The 17,727-nt window shown below is 53.9% G+C and overlaps 1 protein-coding gene across 7 annotated transcripts in view; it reads left to right on the top strand.

The window, feature by feature from the left end:
• Nucleotides 1-17,465, top strand: part of TOP1MT (DNA topoisomerase I mitochondrial) — a 31,059-nt gene extending 13,594 nt beyond the window's left edge. For 4 of the 7 annotated variants that reach the window (XM_024250886.3, XM_024250885.3, XM_054518980.2 and 1 more), the window contains exons 9-14: nt 1,761-1,829; nt 2,024-2,138; nt 4,082-4,209; nt 4,387-4,481; nt 9,921-10,070; nt 10,597-10,789. In XM_024250886.3, coding sequence (XP_024106654.3) covers nt 1,761-1,829; nt 2,024-2,138; nt 4,082-4,209; nt 4,387-4,481; nt 9,921-10,070; nt 10,597-10,699 — 660 coding nt within the window. In that variant the 3' untranslated portion in view covers nt 10,700-10,789. Of the gene's footprint in view, nt 1-1,760; nt 1,830-2,023; nt 2,139-4,081; nt 4,210-4,386; nt 4,482-9,920; nt 10,071-10,596; nt 10,790-14,006 lie in introns of those variants that run through there. The other 3 variants (XM_063726887.1, XM_054518981.2, XM_063726886.1) reach the window with 1 other exon arrangement.
• The last annotated feature ends 262 nt before the right edge of the window (nt 17,466-17,727 follow it).

The raw sequence follows: 17,727 nt of genomic DNA, 5'->3' as shown, positions 1-17,727 counted from the left end.
AGACTGTGTCTTAAAAAAAAAAAAGGTTACATTCTGAGGTTCTGGTGAGGATATGAATTTGGGGAACACTTTTCACCCCAGTACACCTGGGAGGGGCTGCCCTCTTTCCTCTGCTGCAGGGGCTAGTGGCTGCCCACCACCCCCACAACCCCTCGCTCCACCAGCATCGATGCCCAGAGGGATGAGTGTGGTCGGGAAGGGCTGGGTAAATCTCTGGTCTCCAGGCTGGCTTGAAGGAAGATTGGAATCTGGGGAGCATCCTCACCTTTGAATGGCTGTCCTGAAGAGTCACGGTGTCCCCTGTCTGGGTGGGCGCCACATCGTAGTGATGTTGGACAGATCCACGTACGAACTCCCTGCACCTCAAAAGCACAAATGTGACTCAGGCTGGGCTCAAGGCCCACGCCTGTAGTCCAGACACCTTGGGAGGGCTAGGTGGGTGGGTTGCTGGAGCCCAGGAGTTGGAGGCTGCAGTGAGCTATGATCATGCCACTGCACTCCAGCCCAGGTGACAGAGCCAGACCTAGTCTCTTAAAAAAAAAAAAAAAAAAGAAAAAAAATTAATGTGACCCAACCGTAAGATGGAGTGGAGCCGTTCAAAAACAGAAATGGAAGTTTGGGGACAGGTGTTGAGGGCAGCAGAGAAACAGGAGTCCCTGGCAGGGCCAGGCCTCAGGCAGTCTGGTTGGGAAGTCAATCCTAAGGAATGAATTAATCGGAGGTAGGAGACAGAAGCCAACACACAAAAGGAAGAGGCGAGGAGGTGCTCACCACAGTGCCCCTGCCGTGGTGAAGCGTTGGCCGCGGTGCAGGCCTGGGCGGGGAGTCGCACTCTGTCCAGACAGAGGACTAGCCAGCCATTTACAGTGCTGTCGAGGGGAGCACTCAGTAACGGAATGCATGTGATGTAAAGAAAAAGGCAGGATATAAAGCCTCGTCAAGATCAGCGGTGTGAAACCAAATGTGTAGAGGAAGATGAGGGAAGAAGCCAGAAGTTGGGAGCTGTGGGCCAGGGCTTCCCGCTGTGTCCTGGCCTGTGGGTTTGTAGAATGGGGTTCCTCAGCCGTGGTGCCAGGCTGGTGAGGGGGCCAGTTGGGGATGCGGGGCCTCCTGCCCATGTCTGGTGAGGGAGGGCTGCCATGCTGGTGCTGCAGAGAGCAGTGCAGAGGCCACGGCAACCTTCGCCCTGGAGCCGATGCACAGTGCTCAGGGAGGCCACCTGCCACTTGTAGGAGGACCAGCAGGTGAAACCGAGGGGAGGGCAAGCATGGGTGCAGGTGCAGGCTGGCATTTCCTCGGAGCAGGGTTGGTCTCTCCAGAAGGGAATTAGTGTCCTCTCCCCAAAGGGACTGGTAGAGGGAGGTTGGACACAGGCACCCCAAAGGCCCTGAGGTCCTGTGATGTCAGATGAGTGTCCCATGACATTACAAGGGTGTGGGCTCACCTGGTGGAAATCCGGCATTGGTGGAAAAAGGAGCCGGGGACTCCTGGCCACCTGCGGTGGTCACCCAGGGGGTTTGCAGGGCAGGAGTCACACCCACCTCCTGAGCACGCCACCTGTGCACGTGGTAGCGGTGACTGCCGCACTGGAGGGCGGGGGCCGTGTCGGGGGAGGATGCTGACAGGTGACAGCGATGCTGCTCGGGCCACCTTCCTCAGGGAAGCCTCCCGTGGGCTCCCAGGCTCTGCGTAGATGCCCTTCGGGTCCTCACTGGATTCGAGTTTTTTCTGTCCTCTGAAATTCCTTCTTTCTCCTTCAGGTGTACAAGAACTTACAGCTCTTTATGGAGAACAAGGACCCCCGGGACGACCTCTTCGACAGGCTGACCGTAAGCCGGCTCGTGTTTCCTCAGCAGTGGGTGGCAGCAGGACCCAGCGAGAGGGCGTGGGCGCTGAGTCTGGCTCCATCTCTCATAGCAAGGCCCAGGGTTTTGTCCTGATCCAACAAATGCCCTTTCCTTCCCGCGGGAGGCTGGGATGGCCACGCAAAACCAAGTAATTATAGAGACCATTTCCTCCCCAGACGACCAGCCTGAACAAGCACCTCCAGGAGCTGATGGATGGGCTGACGGCCAAGGTGTTCCGGACCTACAACGCCTCCATCACTCTGCAGGAGCAGCTGCGGGCCCTGACGCGCGGTGAGCAGGCCCCATACCCACACTCAGTGTGGGGGAGCATGGCCCCTGCCCCAGGCAGGGCTCCCTGGCTGGCCCTTGTTGAGTGAGCTTCGGGGTGGGGCCGCTTCTTTGGGAAATGGGCTGAGGTGGTGGGCTGGCTGCTTGGCGGCCTGGGTGGCCAGAGTCCTGGGGAGGAGGAGGGAGGTTCTGGCTCTTGGGACCCCAGGCATCCCAGCCATGTACTCTCTGCGGGGTGGCCCCTACTGCTGAGCCCTACTCAGGACCCCGTGGCCAGGCATTGTTCTTTGGCTGCATTCCAGCCAGGTGCTTCCTGTGGAGTGGCCCCTGCTGCTGAGCCGTACTCAGGCCCCATGGCCTGGTGGTGTTCCTCGGCTGCATCCCAGCAACGTGCTCCCTGTGGGGTGGCTGCTGCTGCTGAGCACTAGTCAGGCCCCCGTGGCCAGGCCTGGGGTTGTTCTTCAGCTTCTCCTCAGGGTTCTTTCTTGAAGGCCCAGGAGGCCTCTGCACTTTCCAGTGGTTCTGCCCCTCCCGCCCTCAGCTGTCTGAGCACCCCGACCTCTGGGCCTCTGTCCACAGCCCTGTCTCAGCTTTAGGGCCCTCTGCTCGTTGTCCCTTGCCATCAACCTGGGGATGCCGTCTAAGCTTGGCGAGGGCCTCTCCTCCCTCTGCCCTTGGCGCTGCCCCTGCTCCGTGATGCCCGGGCTGTTGCGTGATGTCCGGGCTGTTGCGTGATGCCTGGGCTGTTGCGTGATGTCTGGGCTGTTGCGTGATGTCCGGGCAGATTGGACGTGCAGACTCTGTCCAGAGGGTACCTCCCACACCAGTGCCCACCACGCTCCCCAAGCAGGGCTTCCTGGAGGAGGCGCCGAGGCCGGGTGTTCAGGGGCGCTGATGCTTGGCATGTGTTTTGTGTGCACCCATGGGCCTCAGAGGCCGGTGCTGTGCTGCCCTGGGGACACCCTTGGAGCTGGGGCAGCGTTGGGGCTGTGGGGATGTGGAGGAGCTAGCTGGCATCCAGGTGAGAGCCCCAGCAGAGGAGACGCCCCCTCCACCGAGGGAGGCAGAAGATTCTGGGTGAGGGCGTAGGGGCCGAGGCCGAGCCTGGGAGAGGAAACGAAGGTGCTGGGCCCACTGCGGATGCGCTTCCAGAGCTAGGTGGGCCATGCAGGAGGGGCATGAAGGAGTGGCCGCTCCCGTAGGTGCCTTGGGGCTAGTGCTTATGTTCTCTGAACCTCGTTCCTGACTGGAAAATGGAGACAACATGGTACCTTGAGGGGATGTCGCCAGGGGAAGCTGGGTGCTGGGGACTTGTGACAGACAGGGACTCCAAAGGCGCGCCAGGGGAAGCTGGGTGCTGGGGACTTGTGACAGACAGGGACTCCAAAGGCGCGCCAGGGGAAGCTGGGTGCTGGGGACTTGTGACAGACAGGGACCCACAGACTCGCCAGGGGAAGCCAGGTGCTGGGGACTTGTGACAGGCAGGGACCCACAGACTCGCCAGAGGAAGCCGGGTGCTGGGGACTTGTGACAGGCAGGGACCCCAAAGATGTGCCAGGGGAAGCCGGGTGCTGGGGACTTGTGACAGGCAGGGACCCCAAAGATGCGCCAGGGGAAGCCGGGTGCTGGGGACTTGTGACAGGCAGACTCACCTTTCTAGGCGGCTGGGCCTCCTCCTCGCCATGGGGCCTGGGAAGGCCCAGGTGGTGCTACCTGTGCTGTGGCCCCACCTGAGGCCTTGTTGTGGTTAAAGACGCTGGGCCCTGCTCTCGGGGCCACCTCGGAGGGTCACTGACCTTCAGCCCTTGTTCTCCCCATCTCCCAGTGGGTGCCTATGTGAGTAGAAGGGGCTGCGCTGTGTGGCGGGTTGAGTAAGTCCGGCTCAGGGCAGACAGGGAGGGTGGCCGGCCCCGTGGGTGCTGCTTCTGACAGCCCATGCCTCTCAGCCGAGGACAGCACAGCAGCTAAGATCTTATCCTACAACCGAGCCAACCGAGTCGTGGCCGTTCTCTGCAACCATCAGCGAGCGACCCCCAGCACGTTCGAGAAGTCGATGCAGAATCTCCAGACGAAGGTAGCAGCTCCCAGGAGAGCCCCCAGCCCAGCCCTCCAGGGACCCCTCCCCCTCCCTGGAGCCTCAGCACAGGTCGGGGAGCCAGCTGCGGTGGGCATGTGGGGTGTGGGAGGGTGTGAGCACAGGGGCTGGTGTGGGATGGGGAGGGGCAGCCCTGTCTGGACCCTTTCCCTGCAGATCCAGGCGAAGAAGGAGCAGGTGGCTGAGGCCAGGGCAGAGCTGAGGAGGGCAAGGGCCGAGCACAAAGCCCAAGGGGATGGCAAGTCCAGGAGGTGAGTACCTGTGCCCTCAGACGCCTTCTCCCGGGGCCCTGTCCCAACCTGTAGGGTCCAGCCCCACAGGGTCGGTGGGTTTTTCTCTCCGTGTGCGGAGACGAGAGATTGTAGAAATAAAGACACAAGACAGAGATAAAGGACAGCTGGGCCTGGGGGACCACTACCACCAAGACGCGGAGACTGGTAGTGGCTCCGAATGTCTGGCTGTGCTTTTATTGGATACAAAGCAAAAGGGGCAGGGTAAAGAGTGTGAGTCATCTCCAATGATAGGTGAGATCACGTGGGTCACATGTCCACTGGACACGGGGCCCTTCCCTGTTTGGCAGCCGAGGCGGAGAGAGAGAGAACAGCTTACGCCGTTATTTCTGCACATCAGAGACTTTTAGTACTTTCACTAATTTGCTACTGTTATCTAAAAGGCAGAGCCAGGTGTATAGGATGGAACATGAAGGTGGACTAGGAGCGTGACCACTGAAGCACAGCATCACAGGGAGATGGTTAGGCCTCTGGAAAGCTGTGGGTGGGCCTGACTGATGTCAGGCCCTCCACAAGAGGTAGAGGAGTAGAGTCTTCTCTAAACTCCTCTGGGAAAAGGGAGACTCCCTTCCTGGTCTGCTAAGTAGCGGGTGATTTTCCTTGACACTGATGCTACCGCTAGACCACGGTCCGCTTGGCAACGGGCGTCTTCCCAGATGCTGGTGTTACCGCTAGACCAAGGAGCACTCTGGTGGCCCTGTCCGGGCATAACAGAAGGTCTTCTGGTCACTCCTCACTATGTCCCCTCAGCTCCTATCTCTGTATGGCCTGGTTTTTCCTAGGTTATGATTATAGAGTGAGGATTATTATAATATTGGAATAAGAGTAATTGCTACAGACTAATGATTAATGATATTCATATATAATCATATCTAAGATGTATATCTGGTATAACTATTCTTATATATTTTATTATACTGGAACAGCTCCTGCCCTGGGTCTCTTTCCTCAGCACGTAGGTAGCTTGCCGCCCACACCAACCCAGATGTGGCAGCTTCAGATGTGCCTTCCCACGGCCAGTTTTGTTTTCCTCTTCAATTGTTATTTTGTGATTTTTTTTTTTTTTTTTTTGAGACGGAGTCTCTGTCGCCAGGCTGGAGTGCAGTGGTGCGGTCTCAGCTCACTGCAACCTTTGCCTCCCGGGTTCAAGTGATTCTCCTGCCTCAGCCTCCCGAGTAGCTGGGGTTACAGGTGCCCACCACCACGCCCGGCTCATTTATTTATTTAGTAGAAATGGGGTTTCTCCATGTTGGCCAGGTCAAACTCCTGGCCTCAAGTGATCCTCCTGCCTCAGCATCTCAAAGTGCTGGGATTACAGGCATGAGCCACCGCACCTGGCCAACTTTGTGGTTTTTAAAAATACAAACTATATGCCTCGTGGACAAGAGTGGGACATATGGAGCTGGGGGAGGAGGAGACCCTGGCCGCCGAGGAGGTTTGTGATTGTCATTGTGGGGTCAGGAAGTGAGAAGAAGGTGCCAGACTCTTCTCCGGGGCGGCGGCACCATCCCCTCCCCACCAGCAGCATGTGAGGGCTCCGATTCCTCTGTCCCGGCACCACTGTAGGGTCAGTTTTCCATGTGTCGATTAGAGCCCAGTGGCTGTGAAGGAGCGTCTGATCGCGGGTGCTCTTTGAAGGTGCTTGTTGCCCATTTCTGTATCGTCTCTGGAGAATGACTGCTCAGGTCCTCTGTCCATTTTCCGGTCGGGTTGTTGTTTTATTATTGACTTGTAAGAGCTCATCGATGTTTCTCCCACTCTTGGGTTGTCTTTGTTCTTTTTTTCTTTTTTTTTTGCTTTGGAGACAGAGCATTGCTCTGTCGCCCAGGCTGGAGTACAATGGCGTGATCTCAGCTCACCGCAATCTCTGCCTTCAGGGTTCAAGCATTTCTCCTGCCTCAGCCTTTTGAGTAGTTGGGATTACAGGTGCCCGCCACCATTCCTGGCTAATTTTTTTGTATTTTAGTAGAGACGAGGTTTCACCGTGTTGCCCAGGCTGGTCTTGAACTCCTGAGCTCAGGCAATCTGCCCGCCTCGGCCTCCCAAAGTGCTGGGATTATAGGTGTGAGTCACCACTCCCAGCCTTTTTTTTTTTTTTTTTTTTTTGTGATGGAGTCTTGCTCTGTCACCCAGGCTAGAGTGCAGTGGCGTGATCTTGGCTCACTGCAACCTCTGCCTCCCAGGTTCAAGCGATTCTCCTGCCTCAGCCTCCCGAGTAGCTAGGACTACAGATACACGCCACTATACCTGGCTAATTTTTGTATTTTAGTAGAGTTGTCGGCCAGGCTGGTCTTCAACTCCTGACCTCAGGTGATCCACCCACCTCGGCCTCCCAAAGTGCTGGGATTACAGGCATGAGCCACCACACCCAGCCATATCTTTGTTCTCTCTTGTTGGTGTCCTGTGACACATTTAAGATTTGGATAAGTCAGCGTGTCTGAGAAGGCTTTGCCTAACCCAAGGCCATGAAACATAGATTTCTCTGTTTTCTCCTAAGAGGTTTATTGGTTTACTCTTACATTTAGGTCATTGGTTCTGAGTTAATTTTTGTGTGTGGTCTGAGGGAATGGCCCAGGGTCGTTCTCTTGCATGTGGGCAGCCAGATGTCTCAGCATCCTAGCTCACCATAGTCTCAACTTGCTGGGCTCAAGCAATCCTCCCACCTCAGCCTCCTGAGTAGCTGGGACCACAGGTGCGAACTACCACACCTGGCTAATTTTTACACTAAGAAGATTCTTGTATGTTGCCCAGGCTACTCTTGAACTCCTGGCTTTAAGCAATCCTGCCTTGGCCTCCCAGAGCTCTGAGATTACAAGTATGAGCCACCGCGCCTGGCCCTTAGGACTGTATCTATAAAGGCCATATTGTATGCAAACAGAGACTGTTTTACTTCTTCTTTTCCAATCATATGCCTTTTATTTCATATTTTTGCATTATGGACCTGGCAGGAATCTTCAGTACACTGGACGTGAGTGGGCAGCCTTGCCTTGTTCCTGATACTGGGGGCAAAACTCTCATGCTTTTATCATGGAATATGATGTTAACTGTAGGTTTTTCACAGAAGCTGTTTGTCAAGTTAACAAAATTTACTTCTATTCCTAGTTTGTTGAGGTTTTTTTTTTTTTTTTTTTTAATCATGAGGAGCATTGGATTTTGTCAAATGATTTTTCTGCACCTGTTGAGATCTTGTTTTTGTCCCTTCCTTATATTGATAGGATGTATTATACTAATTGATTATCAGAAATGAAACCATCCTTGCATTCCTGGGATAAATCCTACTTGAGCAATTGTGTAATCATTTTTGTCTGTTGCTGGATTTAGTTTGCTGATATTTTGTTAAGGTTTTTGCGTCTGTATTCATGAGCATGTTAGTCTATAGTTTTCTTATGATGTCATTGATTTTGGTATCAAGGTAATACTGGTAATGAGTTGAATAATATTTAATATCTAATATTTCATGAAAGTTTATGAAAAATTGGTGCCTTTTTAAAGAGAGAGTCTTGCTGTGTTGCTCAGGCTGGTCTTGAACTCCTGGGCTCAAGCAATCCTCCCACCTTAGCCTCCCGAATAGCTGAGACTATAGGCTTGCACTGCTATGCCTAGCTAGGGTCAGTCTGTTAAATGAATTCACCAGTGAAACCATCTAGGCCTGGGCTTTTCTTGGGAGAAGTTTAAAGTTACTGATACAATCACTTGTTATAGTTCTATTCATATTTTCTATACTTCGTGAGTCGGTTCTGGTAGTTTGTATCTTTCTGGGAATTTGTTTAGTCTAGGGTGTCTAACTGGCCGGTGCCCAGTTATTCATAGTATTCCCATATTATCTTTTTTCTTTCTTTAGTGATGTTCCCTCTTGCATTCATTCCTCATTATTGTGGCTGTGGTTCTTTTTTTTTTTTTTTGAGACAGAGTCTTGCTCTGTTGCCCAGGCTGGAGTGCAGTGGCATGATCTCAGCTCACCACAACCTCCGCCTTCTGGGTTCAAACGATTTTCCTGCCTCAGCCTCCTGAGTAGCTGGGATTACAGGCGGACGCCAACATGCCTGGCTAATTTTTGTATTTTTAGTAGAGACGGAGTTTCACCATGTTAGCCAGGATGGTCTCAATCTCCTGACCTCGTGATCCACCCGCTTCGGCCTCCCAAAGTGCTGGGATTACAGGCATGAGCCACTGCTCCTGGCATGGCTGTGGTTCTTAAAGGGTAAAAGTTTTCTCTTCAGGACGAGCATCCTGAGATGCAGGGGTCTGTTTTTAATAGTGGCATGTGCAAAGGAATTGTCAATTGGACCAAAGGGTATTCAGTGAAAAATAAGGCTGTGACCCACCTCTGACCTTCTGTCCCCAGCGGCAGCTGCTGTGAAATTTCTTTAGCATTTCCCGGCCAGGCACGGTTGCTCACGCCTGTAATCCCAACACTTTGGGCGGCCGAGGCAGGCAGATCACTTGAGGTTGGGAGTTTGAGACTATCACGGCCAACATGGTGAAACCCTGTCTCTGCTAAAAATACAAAAAAAAAAAAAAAAAAAAAAAAATTATGTACGTGGTGGTACATGCCTGTAGTCCCAGCTACTCAGGAGGCAGGAGAATCACTTGAACCCAGGAGGCAGAGGTTCCAGTGAGCTGAGATTGTGCAACTGCACTCCAGCCTGGGCGACAAAGCAAGACTCTGTCTCAAAAAAAAAAAAAAAAAGACAAAACAAATTTCTTAAGCATTTCCAGAAGGACTGTGTGTGCCTGCTGGCTCTCCCTCTGTTTTCCCTCATGTGCTTCTCTGCCCCAGGGATGTGGCTCATGCTGGGAAGGCACTTCGCGGGGCCTGTGCTTCCGGCCCGGCAGGCTGCCCCGTTCTCGGCCGTATTTCTGCAGGCGCAAGTGTCTTTCCACGCACATTCGAGTGTTTGTGGCACAAATTCCTAGAAGAGTTGGGGTCAAAGCTGGCGTGCGTGGGTGATGTTGTGGCGTTGGAGGGTGCGAATAATGTGGAAAGGGCACCTCTGTGCTGAAATTTGCTTTCCCTAAGGAGGCAGGAAGGAGGGCTGAGCGGCTTCCTGGAGGTTAAAGGGCATTTGTGTTTGCTTTCTCAGGCTTGTCTCGCTGCCCTCTTCCTGTTTGGGCCGGCCTCAGTCTGTTGTTTCGAGCATCTCACCCTCCTGCGAGTCAGGTCCTGATGGGCTGCTCACCCTCCGCCCAGGGCCCTCCTCTGTATCTGACTTGGCAGCTGGAGTGAGGCTGGGCTTCCACCTTTGATCCTGGCTGGTCTTTTGCTGTGACGGATGACTGATGACAATGACAGGGACGGGGCTGCACCGGGAGGGAAGGCGGCAGGGCCGGAGAAGTGCAGGTCTCCTCAGGTGGCACTAGTCCAGAGCAGGGCCTCGTGGCCTCCTCTTCTCTTGCCAGTGTCCTGGAGAAGAAGAGGCGGCTCCTGGAGAAGCTGCAGGAGCAGCTGGCGCAGCTGAGTGTGCAGGCCACGGACAAGGAGGAGAACAAGCAGGTGGCCCTGGGCACATCCAAGCTCAACTACCTGGACCCCAGGATCAGCATTGCCTGGTGCGTGTGCCTGGGGTCTCAGTTCCCACCTGTGGCCTATGGGGGGCCTGGGTTTTCCAGGAGGCCTCTGTTCAGTCCCAGCATTGCCCCTGTCCCCTGTGTCCCCTGGGGTCAGCACAGGCCCTCCCTGTGACAGGGACCCCTGATGTTGAGTCCTGTGTCATCAGCTCTCCCTGCCCTGAACGTTGGGATGGACAGGGTGAAGTGGGGGTGCTGACAGTGGCCTGGGACTCGGAATCATCAGGAGGGCCTGTGGAGCTCAGTCTGCCCACTGGGAGTGGGAGGTGGCTGAGCGCCCTGCTCGGTGGACACCTGGGCCACAGCAGGTTGTCTTTGACACCTCGCTGATGCTCCAGGGTGGCGGCGTGCATGGGGTGGAGTTGGCCTAGAGGAGCAGGCCCCAGCTACACCAGGCAGCTCTGGTGTCTCTGCTGCACGGAGGACGCTTGCCCTTGCCGAGCGCCCTGACCTGGCCTTCAAGGTGGGTGAGTTGCCCGCTTGCCTGGGCTGACGCTGCCTCCCACAGGTGCAAGCGGTTCAGGGTGCCGGTGGAGAAGATCTACAGCAAAACACAGCGGGAGAGGTTCGCCTGGGCTCTCGCCATGGCAGGAGAAGACTTTGAATTCTAACAACGAGCTGTGTCTGTGTTGAAACTTCTTGTGTGTGTGTGTGTGTGTTTTCACTATTAAAGCAGTATTGGGGAATTTTGTACAATAAAATGTTGTGTGCAAGTGTTTGTACGTCACTATAGAAAAAGTCCCCAGGCCGGCCAGGCGCGGTGGCTCACGCCTGTAATCCCAGCACTTTGGGAGGCCGAGGCAGGTGGATCACGAGGTCAAGAGATCGAGAGCACCCTGGCTAACATGGTGAAACCCCGTCTCTACTAAAAAATACAAAAAACTTAGCCGGGCGTGGTGGCAGGCGCCTGTAGTCCCAGCTACTCGGGAGGCTGAGGCAGGAGAATGGCCTGAACCTGGGAGGTGGAGCTTGCAGTGAGCCGAGATTGCACCACTGCACTCCAGCCTGGGCAACGGAGCGAGACTGTCTCAAAAAAAAAAAAAAAAGAAAAAGTCCCTAGGCCAGGCACAGTGGCTCATACCTGTGATCTTGGCATTTTAGAGGCCTGAGGCTGGAGGGTCGCTTGAGCAGACGTTGAGGCTGCAGTGAGCTGTGATCGCGCCACTGCACTCCAGCCTGGGCGACAGAGCAAGACCCCATCTCAAAGAGAAAGAAAAGTCCTCGACGCCTGCCATGTCCTTTGAAGCCTCCACCCCAAGCATGGAGTCTGCTGGGCTGTCACATCCAATCAGCGTCCCAGCCTGGACCTCCGGTTCCTGCTCGACAGGAGGAGAAACACCTTCGTGTGCTCTGAGGCTGAGGACCTTGGGTGAGGATTCCACATTTGCGCACGTACCACCCTCTCAGCAGGGGCCTGGACTCTTCACCAAGTTCTTTAGCACCTGGAATTCAGCAAGGGCACAGTTGCTGCCTGGTCACTAAGCCCAGCGGCCCCTGTTCAGTTCTCATCACATCCATACTCTCCGTACGTAGCTCTTAGCTCTTACGATGGCCTTCTGCCTCAGTTTCCCAACCCTGTATCCTCCCAGAGCTGCCTGTCGGCTGCCCTCTCCTCTGCCACGCGGGATCCTCTGCCATCTGCTCCGCGCTTTGCTTTCGGGGCTGCCTCTGCGGCTGTCTCCCTCACGCCGGGGCTCCCGCCAACCCCATGAGGCAGCCCCCTGTGTAAGGCTCCTGGTCAGCTGAGAGGACCCCAGTGCCCTGGAGGCTGCACCCCCACCCCTCCTGCTGTGGGGCCCTTGGTGCTCCAGGCCTGAGTCTCTCACACTGCGGCTCACCCGCTGCCCCAAGGGGCTCAGGCAGCAGGTCCAGCTCCTCCCGGGGCCTGTGACAGAACAGTTCCAGGGGCCCTGAGGCTCTCACGTCCTCACCTGCTCCCAGAGAGGCGCTTCTGTGCCCAGACATGGAACAACAGCTCCACAGAAAATGAGGGCACTGGCCGAGCAGGCTGACTCCAGAAAGGAAATCACTGAGGGTGCAGGCCCGACCCACATCACCTCGGAGTCTGTCCTTGCGGAGACGGTGGAGATGAGCCCTTCAAAGCCTCACTGTACAGATGAGGACACACAAGGAGCTGACTTCATGCCTGGACATTAAGCCCAGGAATTCCCAGCCTAGAGCTGGCTCTCCAGGTTGCGGGGTCTGGTCCCAGTCCAGAAACATCTCCCAAGCCACAGCTCAGGACAGAGCAGGGTGGGGGGTGAGGGGGTGAGTGGGAACTCCAGGGAGAGGCCCCTAAGGCTGTTCCCTGTCGTCAGAACTTGCAGGCCAGTGGCCTCTAAAGGTATTCATTAGAGGGCTGTGGACCTCACTTGCCCAAAACCCCGGGCCTGCTCAGCACATCCTTCTGAGACGTGAGGCTGTGACCACCTGCTGCCTCAGCGTCCCCGTCTCACCCTGAACAACCCGCCTTTAACCCAACTCTCTCCAGACTGACACGATCTCTGCAGACTGTGAGAGCCTCGTTTGGATAGTCACAGACTACCTGGATAAAAGATGAAATATGGCCGGGTGTGGTGGCTCATGCCTGTAATTCCAGCACTTTGGGAGGCCGAGGCGAGCGGATCACCTGAGGTCAGGAGTTCAAGACCAGCCTGGCCAACATGGTGAATCCCCGTCTCTACTCAAAATACAAAAATTAGCCAGGCGTGGTGGCGGGCACCTGTAGTCCCAGCTGCTCAGGAGGCTGAGGCAGGAGAATCGCTCGAACCCGGGAAGCGGAGGTTGCAGTGAGCTGAGATCATGACATTATCCTCCAGCCTGGGCAACGAGTGAAACTCCATCTCAACAACAACAAAAAAAGATAAAACATGCAGAGTAGAAACCCCAGGTGCATAGATACCAATCTCAGGCAGAGAAAAGCTGGGTGGTGCCATTGACGGGCAACAGTAGTGGAAAAGCCAGCTGCGTGTGCTGGTGCGAGACGTGTTTCCATGATGGAGGATGCCACGCACTCAGCCTCTCCTGTTACCCTGTGGCCTGGCGAGCCCTCTCTTAAGTGCACCAACAGCAGCGAGCGACTTCGAGCAACTTCATTCACTGCTGCCCAGACGGAAATGGGCGCGCAGGCCCTGCAGCCGGAACTGGGTAACAGGCCGGGTGGAGACTCACACTGGATCCCACTCAGCCATGATCACAAGAACAGAGCGACTGCTGCTCGGGTCTCACGGGTGACTGGCAGCAACCGGGAGCCCCGACGCCTTCCCGACACCTCCTGTTCCATCCACGAACAGGCACGCCCGCTGTTGTTTGAGTTTTTACATCTCTTTGAGTAATGCTCCATCTCCCCGACAGCCCCTCTTCCGTCCACGAATGGGCACGCCCGCCATTGTTTGCACGTCTGTGAGTAATGCTCCACCTCCCCAACACCCCCTGCTCCATCCACGAACAGGCACCCGCCGTTGTTTGAGTTTTTACATGTTGACACCCCCTGTTCGATCCACGAATGGGCACACCCGCCGTCGTTTGAGTTTTTACATGTCTGTGAGTAATGTTCCATCTCACCAGCCTGGGCAACATAATGAGACCCTGTCTCTACCAAAACAAGCAAACAAAAACCCCCAAAATTAGCTGGGCATGGTGGTGCGCGCCTGTAGTCTCAAGCTACCCGGGGGGCTGAGGCTGGAGGATGAGCCTGGGAGGTTGAGGCTGCAGTGAGCTGTGATTGTACCACGGCCCTCCAGCATGGGTGACCCTGGCTTAGAAAAATTTGTAATAATAACATCCCATCTCTTAAGTTTACATGTAGAAATCTTACACATCTTTCCTAAATATCATCTAAGTCAGTGCCAGGTATGTTATGTCCTCTGAGTCTATTCTAAATGGTTTCTTTTGGATTTTTTTTTCCTTTTCTGTCAGATGCTTTAGGTACTGATTTTCTCCTCTCTGCCTGGCTGGAACGTCCGTCTGCATCGGATGGGCTTCCTTCTGCATCTGTGACCTCAGAAGGGCTCTCCTTGGGGATGCAGGACCAGAGCAGCCCTGAGCAACCGAGCACAGCCAAGGAACAGGCCCCAGGGAGGCCAGGACCCGGGTCCTCGCGCCTGCGGCCACAGGAGCACCGTATCCCTGCGGTTCTGAGCCACCAGGTGTTTGGGTGGCTTATTACTCAGCAAGTGCTAATAGAGAAACTGGGTCCCAAAGGGGGGGCTGCTATAGACTAGATACTTGTCCCCCACCTCCAGTTCACATGTTAAAGTCCTCACCCCCAGCAAGATGGTGTTGGAGGTGGGGCCTTTGGGAGGGGAGCAGGTTTAGAGAAGATCCTGGGGGACCCTCACGATGAGATCGAGCGCCCTCATGGGAAGAGACACCGGAGCCTCCTCTCCAGGAGCACGCACGGGGACGGCCACGTGAGCAAGAGGCTGCTGTCCGTAAGCTGGGGGTGATCCCTCACCAGGAACTGGGTCTGTGGCACCTGGAGGCTGGACTCCCAGCCTGCAGAGCTGGGAGAAAGAAATGTCTGCTGTGAAGCCAGTCGGTCTGTGGAATTTTGACACAGCAGCCTCATCTAAGACAGGTGCTGGCAGAACCACCTCATCTAAGACAAGTGCTGGCAGAACCAACAGCTAAGACGCGGTGCACTGGCTGTGAGTGCAGTCTGGGGCTGGAGGCCAGAAACACGGGGAGGAGACTGTTAGCAGAGGAAACCATGATTAGGTAGTAGTGAAAAAATTGGGTGAAAAAAAATTGCCTTTGGACGGGCGCTGTGGCCCGTCTCTAATCCCAGCACTTTGAAAGGCCAAGGTGGGTGGATCACCTGAGGTCAGGAGTTTGAGACCAGCCTGGCCAACATGGCAAAACCCTGTCTCTACTAAAAATACAAAAATTAGCCGGGCATGGTGGTGCGTGCCTGTAATCCCAGCTGCTCAGGAGGCTGAGGCAGGAGAATCACTTGAACCCGGGAGGCGGAGGCTGCAGTGAGCCGAGATTGCGCCACTGCACTCCAGCCTGGGAAACAGAACCAGACTCTGTCTCAAAAAAAAAAAAAAAAGAAAAAAAAATTGCCTTCAGTAACTTGGAAATTAGAAAATGGATCCGGCTAAGCAGAGCTCCAGACAGAGTGGCAAAAATGTCAGCAGAACGCTCCTCGTGGCACTGGTGAGGCCTGTGAGGGTGAAATGTGTCAAAGGAGGGATCGTCTAGTCTGCAGGTGGAATCTGGAGGACATAGAGCAGGGGCCTGAACTGGCTTGGGAAACAAAACCATCTCACATCTTGTCTCTGCAGTCAGCAAAGCATTTTCTTTTAAAAGTTGTTTTAAATTTACTTTTTATTTTTTAGAGGCAAGATCTCCCTATATTGCTCAAGGGATCCTCCTGCCTCAACACCCTGATCAGCTGGGACTATAGGGTGTATCACCACTGCCCGCAAAAAATTCAAGTAATAAGTGGCCTCAGGATAAAGACAAAATCAAGGTTGTGGCCATATCCATTGTTAAGGCCCCAGAAAGGTTTACTATCTTGGGGCTGGGTGTGGTGGCTTGCACCTGTAATCCCCGTCCTTTGGGAGGCCAATGTGGGAGGCCACGAGTTCAAGGCTGCTGTGAACTGATTGTACCACTGCACTCTAGCCTGAATAACAAAGCAAGACCCTGTCTCTAAAAAAAAAAAAAAAAATAAATAAATAAATAAATAAATAAAAAGATAGAAGACAGTATATAGTACCAATCCTCTCAGCTAGACAAAAGTGTTTCTAAGACCCTAAAGGATGTTTTCCCACAACATGCTAACACATCATACAAAACAGAGAAAACACTGACAAATGTTTAAGTATATTTTTTGTCTAGTGAAGAATATAATCTAAGAAACCCACAAGATTTTGTTTGTTTGTTTTTTTGAGATGGAGTCTCGCTCTTCTGCCAGGCTAGAGGGCAGTGGCACGATCTCGGCTCACTGCAACCTCTGCCTCCTGGGTTCAAGTGATTCTCCTGCCTCAGCCTCCTGAGTAGCGGGGACTACAGGTGCGCACCACCACACCCACCTAAATTTTGTAATTTTAGTAGGGACAGGATTTCACCATGTTGGCCAGGATGGTCTCGATCTCCTGACCTCGTGATCCACCCACCTCGGCCTCACAAAGTGCTGGGATACAGGCGTGAGCCACCACGCCTGGCCCAAAACCCACAAGATTTTTAAGGGCATTGTATCAGTTTAAATGAACAGAGATGGAGACGGTTGAAAATGAAGCCCTTGGGTTCCCGCCTTCTACAGGCAGTAAGCAGCTGAGAAAGCTGCTTAGCCTCAAATACAGGCTATCGGACATCTAAAAACACAGAGGAGAGAGACCAAGGGCAGAGCCAAAATCTGAGGGAAAAAAAGGATAATAATGTCACTTCCAGGGAAAATGGGGCCCTAAAAAAGACACAGACTCTGCCCCCTTAATGAGGTCCCTTGGCAACATGCTGCTGACTGAGTCACAAAAGTACTACAGACTGGGGTCTGCAGTGAATGAGCCCCCACCTCTCTCTTTTTCAAACAAGAGAGTTATTGTGCTTATCCTGGGCCTGTCTCAAAATCCTGTGCTGGGGCAGAGGCAGGTAATTTTTTTCTTTAGTTTATAGCCTCAAGAGGCATCTCACACACATCCAGACCAGAGGAGAATCATGAGCTGACGGCCTCTGAGCTGACACAGCAGCAGGAAGAGACCTCTGGGTGGCTTGAGTGGGGGGTGGAGAGCATATTTCACTTGTGGAAGGAAAGTAAGTCACTGTGGCTCCAGAGTGGACTGTGGGAAATATCGGACGGTCCCAGGACACGCGGCTCTCTCTGCCCAGCCCTGGGGCTCCGTTGTCACGTGGGGATGCCCCTCACCACTTTTTTTCTATGAAACCCCATTTATAAGATTCCACTTCTTCCTTTTTTTTTTTTTTAGACGGAATCTTGCTTTGTCACCAGGCTGGAGTGCAGTGGTATGATCTTGGCTCACTGCAACCTCCGCCTCCCGGGTTCCAGCAATTCTCCTGCCTCAGCCTCCTGAGTAGCGGGGACTACAGACACGCGCCATCACGCCCAGCTAATTTTTGTATTTTTTAGTAGAGGCGGGGTTTCACCATATTGGACAGGCTGGTCTCGAACTCCTGACCTCGTGATCCGCCCACCTCAGCCTCGCAAAGTGCTGGGATTACAGCACAGTGGCCAGCCCCACTTCTTCCTCTTTCTTGGTTTGCTCCCTTGATTTGGAGCTCCTCCTTTAGTAGGCTCCTGAAAACATGTATTATGAAAATGAATTTTTAAAAGTTTGCATATCTGAAAATGTTGTCATACTGTCACACTTGACTGACAACTTGGGTAGGTATAAAATTCTAGGTTGCAAATTATTTTCACTTGTAATTTTCGAAGCATTGTTCTGTCGTTTTCTAACTTCCAATCTGCCCTTGGGAAGGGATTTATTCCTCAGCCTCTGTGTGTGATCTGCGCTCTCAGATCGTCCCTATGTCCTAGACTGTCTGGTGTTTCACGTCGTGCCTGGATGTAGGTCGTTCCTTCCATCTTTGTGCGAGATATTGGTAGGTGCTTTTACTCTGGAGATTCATGTTTCTCGGTTCTGGGGGAAAATTATTTCTCTAATCACTTCATTCC

This window comes from Pongo abelii, chromosome 7 (assembly GCF_028885655.2).
Source record: "Pongo abelii isolate AG06213 chromosome 7, NHGRI_mPonAbe1-v2.0_pri, whole genome shotgun sequence".
NCBI classification, from domain to species: domain Eukaryota; kingdom Metazoa; phylum Chordata; class Mammalia; order Primates; family Hominidae; genus Pongo; species Pongo abelii.
Note: the sequence above shows the minus strand (reverse complement) of the source record. Positions and strands in the feature narration are given on the sequence as shown.